This window comes from Narcine bancroftii, chromosome 7 (assembly GCF_036971445.1).
Source record: "Narcine bancroftii isolate sNarBan1 chromosome 7, sNarBan1.hap1, whole genome shotgun sequence".
Lineage (NCBI taxonomy): Eukaryota > Metazoa > Chordata > Chondrichthyes > Torpediniformes > Narcinidae > Narcine > Narcine bancroftii.
Window position 1 is genome coordinate 52,762,540 of NC_091475.1, and position 18,616 is coordinate 52,781,155.

Here is an 18,616-nt window from a genome sequence, read left to right on the forward strand (position 1 = left end):
ATCTTTCAGACTGAGACCCATTTAACACTCTGTGGCTGCCAGGGAGACTGTCAACTCATGTTCCATGTTCAGACCAGACTTACAATGTGAAGACATTGTTTGCACCTCAGATTCTCCTTTATTTTAAAATCAGTTATATGTGATGAATTTATGATGATGAGAATACTTATTACACTCTCACTCTCATTTCTTTCTGCAACAAGTTACCAGGACTATGTATTGTTCCAACAGCAATGATAGTAAATGTCTCAGTCATGTTTTCATTCTCTTCACTGACCATTTGTTGCACAAGTCCTATTCATGTCTAACGCAGCGGAAGTTTCCTGCCATTGGTCAGTAATAATTAAGACCATCATTTGGGGGATAATTGCAGGTAGCATGTGCTCATCTGGCACTCTGATCAAAAGCATGCTGCAAACTACATGGTAATGTGGCTATTTGTGATGCCACAGAGAGTTATTACTGCAGCAGGGTCTATGCTGTTCTTTCTATCGCGTTACCTATTTGTGCAATTCTTTATTAATATTGCAGAGTGAAGACGATGAGAAGAGAATGAACGAACTGATGGAGAGGGCAGACACTTTGCAACAGGGTGTCATGGATGAGAAAAAGCGAGAAGAAATTAGAGAGAAACAGCAGATGGTGCAGGTTAAATTTAATATTCTCAAGGTATGATCATTCAGCAGTAGCTAAATCAACACCACCGGCATCTTCACTTGGAAATGAAAGAGTCGAGATGATACTGTTTTCATCTATCAATGTGCTTAAATTCTGCCTCACTTTGTTTATGGGCTTCTTTTGGAATGCTCATTGCAGGATTACACACTGCAGTATTACGTATCTGCTGAAGGCCTTCCCAGATGCATTAGGTGAAGGTAATCAAGTGATGTGTGCTTATTTATCAAAATTGTAATGTTACCCAAAGATCTACCGTTTCCTGTTATGCCTGCAATCCTGTAGAAAAAAAAGACATTTTTGCTGCTCCCACTCTTTCATTGCTTTGTATTTTGGAAGTGGAAAACACTCTGGTATAACAGCAGCTGTTTTTGTATTGGATTCTAAAATCAAACTCAGGTTATTGATTTAAAATAAGCCTGTTCACCCATAATAAAGTCAGTAGAAGTTCTCTGGTTTTTAACCATCTTCAAACTCCCCAACCCTCCCAGGGTCATTCTGAGAAAATTGATATGAAGGATGGAAATCAAAGATATCTTATTTTTCTTTGTTACTTTTTCGAACAAAATACTGCATTGTTGAACTTGTGTGGAAATGTTTGCACAAGTGGTTTGATTGTAGAAATTGAAATGTTCAAATTCCTCTGTCTGAGAAACAAAGGAAATAATGTCTATAACCATATAACCATATACAGCACAGATTATTGGAATCTCACTTTCTGGCAACGCTTAGCAAAAAAATTACCACTTCCCAGTTGCGATTAGAGTAGCCATGCTCAAATAGTTCTTATTGTGGTGATATTTAATTACACCACTAGGTCACCAGAGGTCATCCCGGTGACCTTGTCTATAAAGCAGTCCAGAACTGCAGTCTAGCTTTCCAGGTTCATCTTGCAGAGAGACAAGACCGCTTAGTGTACATATTAGTTTATGAAAGCCGTCTTATTTTCACCCTGCTGGTGTGATTATTGTCAGTACACTTATTAGATCAATATTCAGTAATTTTGCAGATGCCTGTTCATTTATTGACAATGTGTTGCTCTAAGGAACACGCAGATAACCGATTAACTTACAAATTTGTGGGAAATGTTCAGAAGATAGTGCCTGTGTACTATGTGTAGCACAGCAGGCACTACATGAAACCTCTTTACATCGTTGCCTCTCATAAAGGCACAGCAGTGAATGCCAGAGAGTCTGCTGACATTCCGGAGTAACAGTCAATAATTTAACACTTAAAAAATGACTGATTTCTGATATCACACCTTTTGAAAATGACACAATTCTCATTGCTTTGTTATCAATGGTCAAGCGGCCCATTCAGAAGTTGGGCATTGAATCTCTGATTCAGCTTTCCAAATACCTTTTTGGAATAAATTGACAAGAAAAATAAATATTGGCAAATGGAAGAGGCACAGGATTTAACACCTGCAACATGACTTCCTCACCTTTAATTGGCAAGAAGTGGCACAATGCTCTGACATGGAACAGTTGGATTCCAGTTCAGAGCTTTAGATTCTTCAAAGCAAGGTGACTGTTCCAAGTTCACAGTTGCAAGATGTAATCAGTGTGTTTAAATGCAAGTCCCTTATCATGGCAAGGAGAAATTAGAGAGAAGGTCACTTGGACAGCCGTGTAATCTGTGCTGAAAAGGAACATGAATAGAAACCAGAGGGAGCTCACTCTTGCACTTTCAGAGAAGTGTGGCCCTGCAAAATAGCAAGGAAGAGAGTGAAAATTATAAATAAATATTCCTTTAAAATAAAGTTGACCAAATTGAAACCTTGTCCATCAATATTTCAACAAGAAAAATCATCCTCGAAGCAACACTGGAGAAAAAAAAGTGTACTGGCAAGAAATAAATCTGCAGATGCTGAAAAGGTGAAATATAAACAGAAAATCCTGGATTGAATCTTCAGAGAGAGAGTGAACTAGAGCAGGTGGTCAGAATCTTAACTTCCATGGGGATAAGGGGTTCACAGCAAAATTAGCATTGGGGAGAAAATCAATGACTTTATTTTGAACCAGTTTCAACAGAAGTGGTTTGTGAGGCAAACATTTCACTATTACCCTGAGGTTAAAAGCAATATTAAACACCTATTCATTTCTAATTATTCTCATTTGAGTTTCTTGCATGCCACTCAATCTGGCAGCAATATTCAGATGAGAATCTTGAAGAACAGGCATTCCTGTGGGCCCAAGTAGTGTTCCCACCAGCTATCCCATCCCTCATGATCCCTGATCACCCAATGCTTCTTCTGCCACCATTGCAGTCAGGGCCCCTAACCCTAGTGTAGAACATATCTTCCAGAATTAATTTACACACAGCCTTTGTTATCTTCCTTACCTCAATGTCCAGAACCTTTCTGGGCTTCTTGCCTGAGGCTCACCTCTAGGAAATTGCCCAGGCTTCCCCAATAACTTTCTCTGCACTTCAGCATTCTTAGACAAGGTCCCCCCCACACTCAAAAGGCCTCCATTCTGACCACCTGAATGCCGTCAAGGACAGGACCCCCAAACTTGCAACTGTCGACCAGATAGAACTTCCATCCATGCTTAAGATCTAGCCTCATGTTTCCAGTTAATGAGCTGCCATGAAAAAGGGTCTGGTGAAAGGTTACCAGTTTGAAATGTGATCATTGTTTCTTATAGAAAATGCACAGTTTAGAACAAAACCTTCAGAGCAGCACTTGGCCGAAGAAATTATGCAAATTGTTTAACTTCAGAATGTAAGGTTTTTTTGTGCTGTCAATGAAATCATAATCGTTGACCTTTCCTGCAGGATTTGAGATTTATAAGAAGGAAAAAGGCTCTGGAGATAACTCCTCATTGGTATCAGTACAAGAAGCAGGCTGACAACTTGTTACAATGGTTGGATGACATTGAGAAAAGGTTAGCCAATCTGCCAGAACCCAAAGATGACCAGAAGATGAAGGTAACATTCTTTTAGAAGCAGGTGTTTGTATTTCTTCATCATCTCAAATTTTATGTCAAAAGAATAGTTTCTAAATGAAGATTTGGAGAAAGTGTTATGATTTTACAGTGAACTGTGATGTGAAGTTGATAACTGATGTAATTTTGATGGCAGCCAGTTTATTCTGAATAAAGAAGATCTATTTTTAAAATTTAAAATGTTGGTTTTGCTTGCAATTTGAAAAATTCACATGACTATATTGTTTAGATGAATTTGTTAATTACAATGCTATGGTAGAGTGAAGATTTTGAATCAGAAATGTATTTAATTTTTAACAATTATATTTCCAGCAGTTACATTCAAACATGCAGACATTGCAACGAATTCTATTTTACTGCACACGTTAATAATTGAAAAAATAAATCTCTTGACCCTCATTTGAGTTCAGAGTTCTCTTCTACTGTTGCACTTATCTTTTCTGATAGATAGTTCAACAAGGAAGTTGATTAATTTTTTAAATTGATCTTTTACTAAATGCTCTTCATTTTTCTCAGGCAAGTATTAGTTGAGGGGAACAAAAAAAAACCTGAAGCGACTGTTTTACTGTCTGAGTACCAATGTGGCTTTATCGTCCCTGTTAATTGTTTGCTCAGAGCTTGTTTTCTGGCATTATCACATTTTTGTGGATTTATTTACATATGGCAAAATCAATCTTTTTATCATCCATAATTTTTTGCTTCTTTATTTTATTTGTCATTTTGATTGAGAAATTTAACTTAAACACCCTCTTTTAATAACCCGGCAAATATTTTTTAACTATTACAGTTGACCGATATGAGGAAATAATGTGCAGCTTAGAGGAATGGATGCTTTGCAGTTCTTCATTTAGTTGAAAGGAGTGATTTTATGTTTAAGATAATTTATGATTACTGAGATAAAAAATATTTTTAATGTAAATTTTGTAGAATTTATCAATGCATACAGTCTGGTCTTTCGTATTCAAAACTCACAGAAGGTCTTTCAGCTCCCACAGAGTTGACATCAGCTTATGAATAAAGGTCAGATGTCCCACGCTTAGTCACGTAAAAGTGGTTGGCTACCAATTCATAAAAGCAGCGAGTTGGTTTTAAAGCATAGCTTGGGATCAACTCTGCAGTCCCATCACCACAAACCAGCAGATGCTTGAGATTAGCTCAGCTGTAGAATTGTATAACACAGAAACGGACTCTTCAGCCCACGAGATGTCTGCCAGCCGTCCACACCAAACCCATTGGCTCACATTGGGACAGTAGTCTTCTGTCTTGCCCATTTAAGTGTCTGCCTAAATTCTTCTAAAATGCCTCTTCTTCCACCACCACCCCTGTTGGCATGTAACAACTACTCTCTGTGTTATTAAAAAATACCTTGCCTCCTCACATCCCCTTTTAGTCTCCCACCTCTCACAAACTAATGCCCAACCATGGAGGGAAAAAAGGATTTTGACCATGTTTCTATGTGTCTCAAATTTAAATGTTTCTATCAGGTCACACTCAACTTCCTTCACTCAAGGGAAAGCAAGCCCAGCCTGGCCAACCTCTCCTCTCACCTCGGGTAACAATCCTGATAAATATCCTCTGAACTCATGTGCATCATTGTGGATGGCAGTACAATCTGACCTTGCTGAGACATGAGATGTGACATTTTTTTAAGGTGTGTGTTTATGCCACCATTCGCTCAGAGGTGAAAATGGTCCAATTTGAGTCCTTCATAGAGTCAACCACAGACCAATCCAATTATGTACAACCCATTATTTTAAAGGTTCACTACACAAACTATCACATAAAAGCTTGGCCTCGGGTGAAATTCAGCACAACTCGGTATGACTTCAATTCAAATCTGGGTATTTTGTTTTAGAAGACTTGTTTTTCAACCACTTTTTTTTTAACAATTGCATGATAGAAATACATTCAAACTTGAAAAGTTTGCTCTTATTCAAGAATAAGAGCAAAAGTGAAAATGTGTTTATTTCAGTTTCTTTGTTTTATTTTTCTGTGACAAGATGGCACAATAGTTAGCTAACTGCACTGGGACCCTATGGTTTTGCTCACTAGGAGTTGGATGCTGAACTGGAAGAGAAGAGAGGAGACCTGAGTGCATTGTACAGACAAGCACAGAGCCTGTCAAAGAAGGGAGCTGTCAAGGCACTGGAACTCCAGCTGCTCCAGCTCAACAAACGCTGGAATCAAATTGAGAGCAAATTTGCTCAGTTTCGAAGATTGAACTATGCGCCAAATGTGAGTTTCCCAAAGCAAGCTTTAATCATTTGCTTGCGCCATTTGCTGAAATGGGCCCTGTATAAAGGAAGTAGTTTTTTTCAATGGATTTGTTGTATTTGCTTGGAAGCAAATACTGCCCCAAGATTTCCATCAGGTGCTCCTCTTTTGCTATAATTATATTTTTCCCCAATAATCTAATGTATTCAAGGGCTTAAAATGAACCACATTTCTTCAGAAGCTAAAATGTAAGAATAACAACTTACTGGTTAAACCCCAAGGTAAAATTCATGATTCATTTTTAATTTGCATCATCTCTCATCCGTAATCTGAACATCTTGGAAGCAGACACTTGATGCAACATTCAGTGACCAATAAACACTTTTTTTCAAAGGTTCATTCCATGCAACTTTTTTGTTTGATTGAATGGTTTTTATTTGGCCATCTTGAAACTTCTGACAAACTTTGCTTTCCTTCAAGTTGAAATGTTGGCTTCCCTACTGTTCTCCTCATTCGTTGGAATCACGTGTGCTGTGAAAAATCTATCGAAATCAAGAGGTGCATTTCCATGTCCAAGTTCGCAATTGTTCTCACTCTGACTGCCTGATGATAGTTTAGCAAGTAATATTTGTGCACGGCAAGTACTTGATGTTGAGATTTGAAGAGAACAAAGCAAATAAGATTTTGAGTATTTTTCTTTTGAAATTTATTTCACTCTCATTTCACCCTGAATGAAGTCAAATGTTGATGCTTCAAACTGGAGTGCTCTTGAAGTAGGCAACCTGATTTTTGCTTTTGAAAGATTGTTGAGTTCAACCCACACTAGTATCTCTTCCAAGTAGTCTCAGTGTCTGGTCTTAATGAACAAGTTTGTGTTCTGCAGAATGAAAGTGTTCCTACCATAGAACTTGGCAAAATGAAAATAATTCCTCTGACCAATGGCTAACTTAAGGCCCATGAGCTTAAGGCCTTATTTGAATTAAACAGCTGACTGGGGGCATCAAACAGTCTGATGAAAGCTGAACTGACCACAGGACTGGCAGACAGTGGAGATGGTGAGAGGAGAAGGGCTAAAATGTATGTGTGATGCAAGGAGGTACACTCGGGAAACTTACCGTAGCTTTTTTGGTTTTGTGCCTTTCAATTATTGCTGGAAAGGCCAGGCAAGTTGGTCCATTTGAGCAACATGTTTTGTTGACACCAGTTTCAGCCTCTGCATCAGGATCAAAATTGAATATGTCCAATGCATTTTTCAAACTAGTATCTGGAAATAATGCAGCAGTCAATGTGTTCTGAGGGCGAGTTCATAATGTTTGATTCCACAGCTATCGTTTCAACCAAAAGAATTAGTAACACCTTGTTTAAATTTTCCTCTGCTTTTGCACAGGGGCTGAGCTATATATTTTTGCAACTTAATATGTGTGAACCATTGGTACTCAAATTTTGACTTGAAATGATAGATGTTGTTGTGTTGGCTGAGTTCCTTTAAGTCAATAATACTTGGATTTTTTCACTTTAAAATTTGTTTCACTGACATCTTACCCACACTGAAGTAGCACGGTGAAACTTCAGCATTGAAGAAGCACTTAATTTAAAGAGTAGATTAAATTTATTCTGATGCCATGTGTTCAAAATAGCAAAGGAACATACACCAACAATTATAAAGACAACTTGTGTATCATGACAGACTCCCCAAGAACATTGGTAGCAACCCTCTTCACATCTTTTGCTGTTTTTAACTTCTTCCTGATCAACCTCTGATTGTCCTCTCTAGTGAATTATTTGATTTAGCGAAGCTTTCCAACAAGCCTAATCTGTCCACTCATGGACACAGCAGGTGATGTATTTATATTTCAACGTGAGGTTTCCTCACAATTGTCAGGATGCAACTTTTGAATTCTGCCATGTTTATTCTTTCGCTAATGTCAATCCAATTGATTCTCATCCCACCCTTCAAGACCATGATCAGTAAATAACTGCAAGCATTGAAATGTAATGCATATCATTCAACCCTCATTCCATGCTTGTGACTATCTACTGAAGTTTTACCACAAATCTTGGATATCTAGAGCTCTTAGCTCAGATGCTGTTTTCATATGATCAAACACTTGATATGGATTTTCATGAGAAATGCGTTAACCTCCTGCTTTTCTCCCAAACCTTGATGGGCTATTCTGTCTTTTGGTGTCTCCACTGCTTAGCAACATGGTCTTCCAAGTTTTTTTTGTTTTGTTCCATTTTAATTTTAAATCTCCACAACATGGACAAGATGAGCATTTGGGCTATCTGACTCAGTCCAGCCTCAACAATACTATTCACCCTATTAATTCCCTGCAATCTATTCTATCACATGCCCCAAAACAACACATTTCTCCTGCCATTGACCTGTATACATTGGGTATAATTTACAGTCACTAATTACCCTGGCAACCAGCATGTCTTACGCATGTGGGCGGAAACTGAGGTGCCCAGTGGACATGTAAACATGGCTGCAACTGCACCAAGAGTTAGAATTGAACCATGGTTGCTGGAGTTATTCATCATGACCTATTCTGCCAAATTTCACTTCAAATGTTGTCACAGTCTTAGCAGTTCTGATGCATTTGTTGCGGCTGTGTCAAATCCTTGGGCACATGTCCTCTTTTCTATTTGAAATTGAAAAAAACAGTCTAATATTATGATCACAGTTTGAGGCTATTTGAGCATCTCAAAGAATTGTGTCATTTGTGTTTCTTCAAAGTATAATAGTGGATGTCCAGTGTACCACATCTATTCTCAAAGTACCATGTTAAACCTGAGCCTCAAGTCACATATCATCTCCATCATGAAGGCAACTAAGTTCCATTTTCATCTTTGCTTTACAGAGGTTAAGTTTTTGCTTCAACTGATAATATATTGAACTTTCAATGGTGAAAAGGTTTCAACTGTACATAAATTGAATACCTCATCCAATTTGAAGATCCTATGGCTATCTTTAGCCGCTTTCAGGTGGCCACGATACCTGACTGTAAAGCCACCTATTATACTCCAATGCGGCTGTCGGGTCGCCACTTGAAAGTGGAGAACCCGGCCAGGAGGAGCACTTCCCTAACCCTCCTCCTGTAGGTATAATCTCTGGCTCCGAGAATCTCCCCATTGCACCTGAAAGCAGCAGTGGGACCACGGCCACAGTCCATAGGAGCCGGCCTTTGCTCGGACGTGGCTCTCGTTCAGCTGGCACATTCAGGTGACAGAAAGGCATCTTCTCCGCAGCCACCTGAACATCCCAGCTGCACTCCCCCAGCCACGTCTGCCGGCACGTTATCTGCGTCCGAGCACCTGAAAGCAGCTTTTGAAGCAAGGCATGGGAATTTGCAATCATATTAAGTCCCAGCGGTTCCACCAAATATGTGATATTTGGTTGAATTGTGGAGCTAGCTGAGTTCATGAAAGTGGTTTGTTCAGGCCACTGGGAATGGCATTGTTTGAGAAATTTCATGTCATTTGTGGTACTTATAAGATTTCCTCGTGACAGGAAGTGCAAACATTTTTCAGACCTATTAACTTATTGGTTCCAGTGGTATTAATGGATGAAGTGTGATATTTAGTATGATTTTTCTATTGGCTGCTCTTTTAACTAATGTTGGTAACTGATTAAACATGAATAGATTACTCACTGGAATACCACAACAGAGTAATAGTGTAGAATACACCAAATATTTCCATTTCATATCATGGAAAATCATTTCCAGACTTTCATAATGAATGATACTTTTCTCTTTTTTGAATATTTTATTTAAATCAACAACATCACAGCATTACAATGTTTATAAATATATGTCGATAATATATAAAAAGAAAAGAACGAAAAAACTACTAGAACTAAAAACTAAAAAAAACCCTAAACCCCCCCCCCCATCAACCTAAACTAATCCCAATGACTAAAATCTAAATATAAAATGCATAATAACATAGCTATATATTAATTTAGATTCCTTCAGATTGCACTCAAGAATCCCAAAAAATATTGTTCCAGAAGTTACTCATTTACGGAAAATTTAACTGGTCAGGAGGATTCAAAATAATTTTTAAAATTATAATTTTAGTCTCATTATTCTAGCACACGAGCTCCAAATTTGTAAAAATACAGAATATTTACCCCTTAAATTTTAAGTAATTTTTTTCTAAAGGAATACAACTTTGAATCTCTGTATGCCATCTTTCTAATGTCACACTAAGCTAATGGGGCTGAAAAATGTTTGTACTTCCTGTCACCTGAGGGAATCTTATTAGTACCACAAATAATTTGTGAACTTTCTCAAATGATGCCATTCCCAGTGGCCTGAACAAACCACTTTAATGGAAACATCAGATTTCCATGTAACAGCAATACATTTCCTTGCTATTACTAAGGCTAACAACAAAATTTCAATTGAAAATCTGACAAAGAAAATTTAGGAGTAATACTTTCAAAATTCCCAAACAATAATAATTCAGGATTTAACAGAAAAGAAACTCCAGTAGTTCGTTGTAGAAACTTATTAACAGAAACCTGTTACAAGCCTAGAGAACCCCAAAACCCAGCAGCAACAGAAATTCACCATGACAAATGGTTACTTAAACAAAGGTTCCTTTTAATTATCTTTTAGCATGAAAATAGGATCAAACTTTAACTTATTACTATTAACATTAAACCTAACTTAACCCCCTTCTAATTCTGAGTGCATGTGTATGTAATGTGTGTGTAAGTTTAGAAAAGTTCTTTGATTCACAGTTCAATCTCACCTCATTCCTCCAAGTTCTCTGGTATCAGGGAATTCTTCTACTGTGCACAGAATCTTACATTTATAAATCTTCACCAGGCTTTGGTGCTTGAAAGGTAAATGGTTACTGCTCAGGAAGGTTCTTGTCAGTTTTCAGAGAGAAATTGTTGTTTGCTGGACACAAACTGATACATTTTAATCACCCATGTCAGTGTCTTGCCGAATAAACTTGCCCCATCAGGGTTTTCCAGATGATAACCTTTTTCCTTCAGGTCACCACAGAGTTCCTTTTCATTTCCCTTATTTCAAGTGAAACATGAGGCAGCCAACCATCTCCTCTTGTATGGACCACAAGGGCTTTGACTAGGCTGAACTAAGAACTCACAGCCTATCTTCAAAATGAGGTTTTTCCACAAGCTTTCCACCTTGTCATGTTCCAGACCCAGCTGCTGCTGAACTGTAGCACTGAATTCTCTCTCTCTCTCTCAGAGAAAAGCCTGTTTGACTCCCTCTGCTTGCGAAACTACATGATCCTCTTCGAACAGCAAACTGCACTCAGACAGCCTATGGCTCTGAATCTAATCCTCCAAATTCTTTCTTCTGTTACTTTTCAAAACAACAATCCATTAGTGAAGTCTCTATAGGCTCTCCCCAAAGCTTTTCAAAGGCACTCGGAGCCGGCCTGTCTGGCTTGAACAGCGCTCCAATATTTTAAATAAGATCTGTTTTGAAATGTTTGTATGTGACCTATCCTTTAAAAAACTGCCACAATTTATCTCCTTTAAAACCTATATATACATATATATATATACACACACCCAATATAAAATACAACATAATCTGTCACAAGCCCAAAAAGGATTAACCTTCAAACAAGACTATGTAGAGTGAAAAAAAGTTCCAACTTCTTTTCCACATCAAAAACATTAACTTATTGATTCCAATGGGGATGATCTACCAGGGTAAAGTAGCTGGAGCTAGGTCTCTGGCACAGAGTCTGGCTCCGTGGGTCAGAAGGGAAGAGAAGAGTGATCGTGATAGGGAATTCATTGTATGCGGAAAACAGAAAAAGATTAAGACTCTCAGAGGGTATGTGGCTCCCAGGTACCAAGTCCGATATCTCTCATCAACTCCATAGGATTCTTCACATGGAGGGTGAGTGGCCAGGTGTCATGGTACATTTTGGTATTGGCCTGAAGCGTGAATATAGGGAGTGAGGAAGGAAGCTTAAAAATCAGGACCTCAAGGGTTGTAATTTCTGGATTGCTGCCTGTGCCACACGCCAGTGATAGGAAGAACAGGAAGTTAAGGCAGACGAATGCATGGCCGAGCTTTTGGTACTGGGGACAGGGTTCAGGTTTGTGGATCATTGGCATATTTTTGGGGAAGGTATGACCTGTACAAAAGGGACAGGTTGCACCTTTACTTCAAAGGGACCAATGTCCTTGTGGACTGTTTTGCTAGAGCCATTGGGGAGGTTTTAAAATATGTTTGCAAGGGAACGGGATCTGAAGTACTTGGTCTGATGATCGAATAGTTTTGTGAAGGCTGATCCTACAGATGAGAACAGGCAATGGATATGACATAAATACAGTCAGTTGGATAGGTTGAAATGTGTTTAATGTGAGAAGCATTAAGAATGAGGGTGATGAAATTAGAGCATGGACAAATACATGGAATTATGATGCTGTGACCCATTACAGAGACTTGCCTCTTGAATGGGCATAATTAGCTGCTTGGTGTTTCAATGTTTCAAAAGGGATAGGGAAGTAGGTAAAACGTGGTAGGAAGTGGCATCTCTCATCAGGGATAGTGTCAGTTGCAAAAAAAGGACAATGTGAGGGATCATCGACTGAGTCGGTGTGAATAGAAGTCGGAAACAGGAAGGGAGCAATCACTCTATTGGGAGTATTCTATCAGCACCTAAATAGCCATCAGGCAACGGAACAGCAGACAAGTAGGTGAGGTACAAAATAACAAGGTGATTGTTATGGGAGACTTCAACTTCCCAAATATGTGCAAAAGGATCAGATGGGGCACTATTTGTCAGGTGTGTCCATGAAGGTTTTCTGCACAGTATGTGGACAAGCCAACTGGAGGAGAGGTCATACTGAATTGAGTATAGATGAATGAACCTTTTCAACATTTGAGAGACAGTGACCTCAACTCTCAGGCCTTTAGTATTGCAAAGGATAACTATAGGAATAGACAACATGGGAAAGTGTTTAATTGTGATGGGATTAGACAGGAACTTGGAAGAATACATTGGGAACAAATGTTCTCAGGTAAATGCACAAGAATAATCTGGATAGCTTTGTCCCAGTGAGATCAGGAAAAGATAGGAGGGTGAAGGAGTGTTGGTTAACAAGAGAGGTGGGACAGATGGTCAAGAGAAAGAAAGAAGCATGCAATAAGGTTGAGGAAACATAAATAAGGAAGGGATCATGCGAATTATATGGTAGCTAGGAAGAAATATGAGGAAGGACTGGAGAGCAAGAAGGGGGCATGAGGCACCTTGGAAAATAGGATTTAAGAAATCCCAATGGTGTTCTACACAAACATGAAGAACAGAAGGATGACTCAAGAGAGGGTAGGAGTAATTCGGGATATGGGGGTAACGTGTGCCTCGAGTCAGAGGAGGTAAGGAGGTCTTGAATGAAAACTTTAATTCAGAGATCGCTGGGGAGAGGGACCTTAATGAATGTGAGGTCAGCATAGAACAAGCTAATATGTTCGAGCATTTCGAGGTTAAGAAAGAGGAAGTGCTGTATCTTCTTAAAAATATTCAGATGGATGTCCCTGGGACCAGATGCAATATACCCCAGGTTGCAACAGAAAGTGAGAGAAGAGATTGCTGAGGAGTTGGTTATAATCTTTGCATCCTCCCTGGCCACAGGATTGGTGGTGGAGAATGGCAACTGTCATCCCGCTTGTTTAAGAAAGTTAAGAGGCAGAATCCTGAGAATTATAGACCAGTGAGTTTACATTAGTGGTGGGAAAATTATTGGAGAGGATTATTTAGAGAAGCAGTCTTCCGAGTGGTAGTCAGCATAGGTTTGTGAGGGACAGGCTGTGTTTCATGAGCCTAATTGGGTCTTTAAGGAGGTGATAAAAGAAATTGTTGAAGGTCAAGTGGTGGATGTGCTGAATATGGAATTTGGTAAGAGTTTGACAAGGTCCCTCATGGTAGACTTGTTCAGAAAGTCACAAGGCATAGGATCCCAGGAACATTGGCTGCTTAGATTTAGAATTTGGCTTGTCTGCAGAAAGCAAATGGTAGTCGTAGATGGAATGTATTCTGCTTGAAGGTCAGTTACTACTCGGACCCTGCTCTTTGTGATTTTTAGAAATGACTTGGACAAAGAACTGAAAGGATGGGTCAACAAGTTTGCAGATAATACAAAAGTTGGTTGTACATGGATTGTGCAGAAGGTTGTCGTAGACAGTGACCTCAGAAGGTTGTAACAGAATATAGACAGGATGCAGAGTCGGGCGGAGAAATGGCAGATGGAGTTCAATCCAGTTAGCTAGGTGTGAGGTGATGCACCTTTGAAGGTTGCAATTGAAGGCACAGTATGTGGCTAATAGCAGGATTCGAAACAGTGAGGAGGAACAGAGGGATCTTGGAGTCAAGGTCCAGAGATCCTTCCAGGTTGCCATGTAGGTTGACCAGATAGTTAATAAGGAGTACATTTGTTGGATGAATTTCAAGAACCGTGAGATAATATTGCAGTTCTGTAAAACTCTGGCTAGACCAGACTTAGGATATTGTGTACAGTTCGAGTAGATGCTTCAGAGAGGGTGCAGAGGAGATTTACCAGGATAGTAGAACATATCTTATGAAGTAAGATTCATGGAGCTATAGATTTTCTCTTTGGAGCAACAAAGGATGAGAGGTGACTTAATTGAAGTATATAAGATTATGAAAGGCATGGATAGGGTGAGCCACCAGCATCTTTATCTTGGGGCGACAGAGCAAATACCAAATGACATCTGCTTAAGCCTAGGAGAGATGACAGGAACAAGTTTTTACAGAGTGGTGGGTGCCTGGAATATATTGCTGGGGATGGTAGTGGAGGGTGATACAATGGAGTCATTGAAAAGAGTCTTCGACAGGCACATGGATATCAGAAATTAGAGGGTTATGGGTTAAAGGTAGGAAAGGATTAGATTGTTTTGGAAGGGGTTTTCAGAGGTCAGCACAATCATGGGCTGAAGGGCCTGTACTGTGCTGTAATGTTCTATGTTTTATGCTCTATGTTAATGAATGAAATTAGTGAACTGCAATTACAGCATCTTCAGACTTGTTTGACACCGTATGTACTGACTCAGATAACTTTGGGAGTTGGTTCCCTTTTGAAATCAACTTGTGTCCCCTGCTCACTCATTTCCTGCAATATATTTCCATCACACAACTTCTTGGAGAAATAATTTATTAGAATGGGACCAGGATAAGGCAGATCACTTGCTTGCAAACCCTTGTAAATCTGGATTTACACTCCTTGGAATTGTTAAGGTTATGGTGACACTTAAATAGGACTGAAGGAAAAATTGAATGCTTTTCATGGAGTCGGCGATGAAGTTTAACGCTGACTGCTCGTGAATGAAGCAGTGCAGAGCTGAGAATTTGTTTTAATTTGGGTTTGTGGTCTCAGAAACACAACCAAACAAATTGAGTAAAATAGATTCTTAAAGTGGATTCTTAAAGTGAAAGATTTACATCGCCAAAGGTAAAGAGCAGTGAAGTTGTCAAATTGGATAGCTCCACCAAAGGCAAAATGACAATTTTTGATGGTGCACAAGTCTGATTCTTCAGCAATGATGGGAACCCTACTGGATTTGGGTTTTTAAAAAAAATAAATCACTGTTTCTAATCATAGGCTCAATGCTGTACTCAGTAGTGGAGAGCAGGTCTAGTTCTTAACAAGCATTTTGGTGGTGCTGTGCTAAGCCACAGTCTTCAAACAAACAGGAGATTTCCTTCTTCACTTCAATATGCCTTTCGTGTTGCACTTCAGTTTCCATTATTGTTTTCATGATCTGCTGAAGTTGGTCAGAGAAATACAGATTTCATTTCTCTGATTTTAATGTCTTCACTGGTAGTTCAATGAAGACCATCAAGGTAACGTAGATGAAGTGTTGATTTTTTTTCTCCTTTTGCCACTCTTTATGTAAATGCAGTTTTCAGAGGGAAGTAATGCCCTTTGAGGTCTTGGAAGTTATCGGTTTCAGTTATGAAAGAAAACTGTACAGATTTCAAGCATTTCAACCATCTGTGACTTCAAAACAGCAGCTTGTAGCATCCATTGAGCTCTTGCGTTGACAGTGGATGTTCCCTTTTCTAACTGTGGATCTGAAAGAACAATTCATTATAATCATTCATGAACAGAAACTAAGATCAGGAATCCATTGACTTAAGGATACACGACATGTGTTGTGGAAATTCTCAACAAAGAAACTATTTTTATTTGTCAAAAAAGAAATTGTGCATAACCGTTCTTTAGATCAGTGTGATAGGAGAGAGCATATGATGCCCTAATAGTTCAGTGATGCAGTCATTTTTCATTCTTTGCTCTTCTAATTAAAGAAAACATTTATCTTTCCTGTGCACAGTTCCACTGGAACCTTGTTTATCCTGGCAAAATAACCTTAATCTGTGCAGGAGCTACATCAATCTGTATCAGCCGGCTATTTATTTAGGAGACATAATAGCAATCCAATCCTATTCCTTTCGAACATCCAAGTCAATGTTTAACTTGTGGAAAGTAATGATTGGGATATGAAAGCCTTGGAATAATTCCCTCTGGATCCTTTGAGCTATCTTACAGCTTTATCAGATAATCATGAACATTAATTTAACACACCACACTCCCTTCCCCCTCATCCAAACTTAAAACTGAGGCTTTAATGATATTTGAATTCCAAGAGAAGGTTCAAAACTAAGATCCAATAACTCAGTGAAACTAGGGTTTGTATCTAAAGTTATCTCATATCATATAATTCAAAATATGAGTTCTTTCTCAATGTGGGGAACATTTTTTTTTATTTTGAAGTCTGTTCGATGTTCATTAAGCAGAACAATGTTTACACATGAATTTCCATCAACCATTGCTCTTTCAATATATAACCAGCATTACTGCTTAAATAAGATGTGGCTTTCTCAAGGCCCAAGATGAAAACTGTTCCATATGACTCGAGAAATTGGTAACGAAATAGAAAGTAATCCAGGCCCATCCATGGGATGAGCACAACACTATTACACTGCCAGCATCCCAGGCTCTAATCCAGCACTGTCTGTAAGGAGTTTGTACGTTCTCCCCATGTCTGCATGGGTTTCCTCCGGTGCTCCAATTTCCTCCCACCCTCCTAAAACGTGCAGGGGTTGTTGGTTAATTGGTGTATTTGGATGGCACAGATTGGTGGAAAGGAGGGCTTGTGACTGTGTTGTATCTCTAAATTTAAAAAAAAATAAAAAGCAATTACATTTCAAAATGAAAAAAAAGAGGAAAGACTTATGGACAAATAGAATTTCTTCAACAAATGTATTTGGAATCCTTTTACAATGGATCTGGTTCAATATCTGTGCTGACTGGGATGGATTTTTAGGGATATCAACAAATCCATGTTGTATATTTGGGAATTTGCATGAGAGGATGAACAGTTGTCATTAAGGAATGCATTTATGATTTGGCTGTGAAAAGGCAAAACTTCATGGACTGAATGAATATTTCTCCTGAAGACTTATTCAACCTTTCAGGATATTCTTTTCCATCTCTATTTCCTTACTCTGTGACAAGAGAGAACGGATTGCATGCGCATCTGTTGGAGGTGGATACATTCAGTGCTGTTGCATCAATGATGTACAATCTAATAAAGGCACTAACTTCAGCATTAAATCCTTTGCTGATTAAAATAATCTCTGTGCCAACATAAGAAAACACCAAGCAAGTGTATTTACCAAACGTGGAAGTGTAGTAATTTGTGTGTTATTTGGAACTGTTGCATCTAAGCTCTATTTGAAAATAAGCTGCATTAGTATTTGATCTGTTTGAAATATGTGATAAAATTTTATTCTTTCAGCCACAAAAAGGTTTGGTCCTCCAAACTCAAATGTGATTTGCTGAAATAAGAGTTCTTGATTTTCACAAATGCACAACTCATCACTTGAATTGCATCATTTGTTCTTTTATCAAAATTATTGTGAATGAAATATATTGGAGAGCTGAGATGAAACAGGAGTTCTTTGAAATATTCACTTTAATCTCAGAATTGGAGGAAAATGAAAAGATCTTGCATGATGAAATAAAAATATTTCCCACAAGTGGGAAAAATGCATTTCCGATTCCAAGTCACCTTGTTATGTTCTTAACAGGGAATATGTATGTGTATAATTGCTCCCTGTTGTTTCTAAAAGTAAATATTTTATTATTCTTCCTGCTCTTCAGGTTGAGAAAAAAAGTTGCATGGTATTTGAACCTTCATTTCCATAATTTTTTTCCTGTGAGCTAACAAGAGACATCACCACTATTTCCACTACCAACCCTAAACTTTGCTTATACGTTCATGCTGAATGGTACATCGTTGTTTTTCTGTTTTCAAGATGTAAAAAGCTAATCAGCTGTTTTGTTCAATCTACCATTCACAAACAATCCAGTGAATATCATACTTCATAAGTATTGGAATATTATTTGACATATCATTTTATCTTATTTCAGTAGTTTTTGCTGAATTAGCTGATGTATTGGATGGTAAAATGTGAGGAGTTAAGCAGTGAAGCTTACGTTGCGTGGAAATTTATATGCATAATGTTCCAAGTTTTGAATATTTTTGCAACCAATTTGCCAGGAAAATAATTGAAAGGACAGTTAAGAGACTTCCTGAATCTTTGAAGTTATTTGAGTTTAAACTTGTTGCAGACAGTTACTTCATTCAAACCTTCAATTTAGCCATGGGCAATGCATTGTCCTACCTTGTTGTGGACCTGTTTGCTTGTTCATAAAATTGAAGAGTCAGAAAAAAGCAGGTTACCAATAGGAT

The 18,616-nt window shown here is 38.5% G+C and overlaps 1 protein-coding gene across 24 annotated transcripts in view; it reads left to right on the top strand.

The window, feature by feature from the left end:
• Positions 1-18,616, top strand: part of dmd (dystrophin) — a 1,604,005-nt gene that overhangs the window by 767,940 nt on the left and 817,449 nt on the right. For all 24 annotated transcript variants that reach the window (XR_011341867.1, XM_069890130.1, XM_069890120.1 and 21 more), the window contains 3 exons: positions 532-669; positions 3,454-3,606; positions 5,676-5,858. Coding sequence is in view for 23 of the 24 variants with exons in the window: in XM_069890130.1 (XP_069746231.1) it covers positions 532-669; positions 3,454-3,606; positions 5,676-5,858 (474 nt within the window). In the remaining variant the exon portion in view is untranslated. The remainder of the gene's footprint in view (positions 1-531; positions 670-3,453; positions 3,607-5,675; positions 5,859-18,616) is intronic.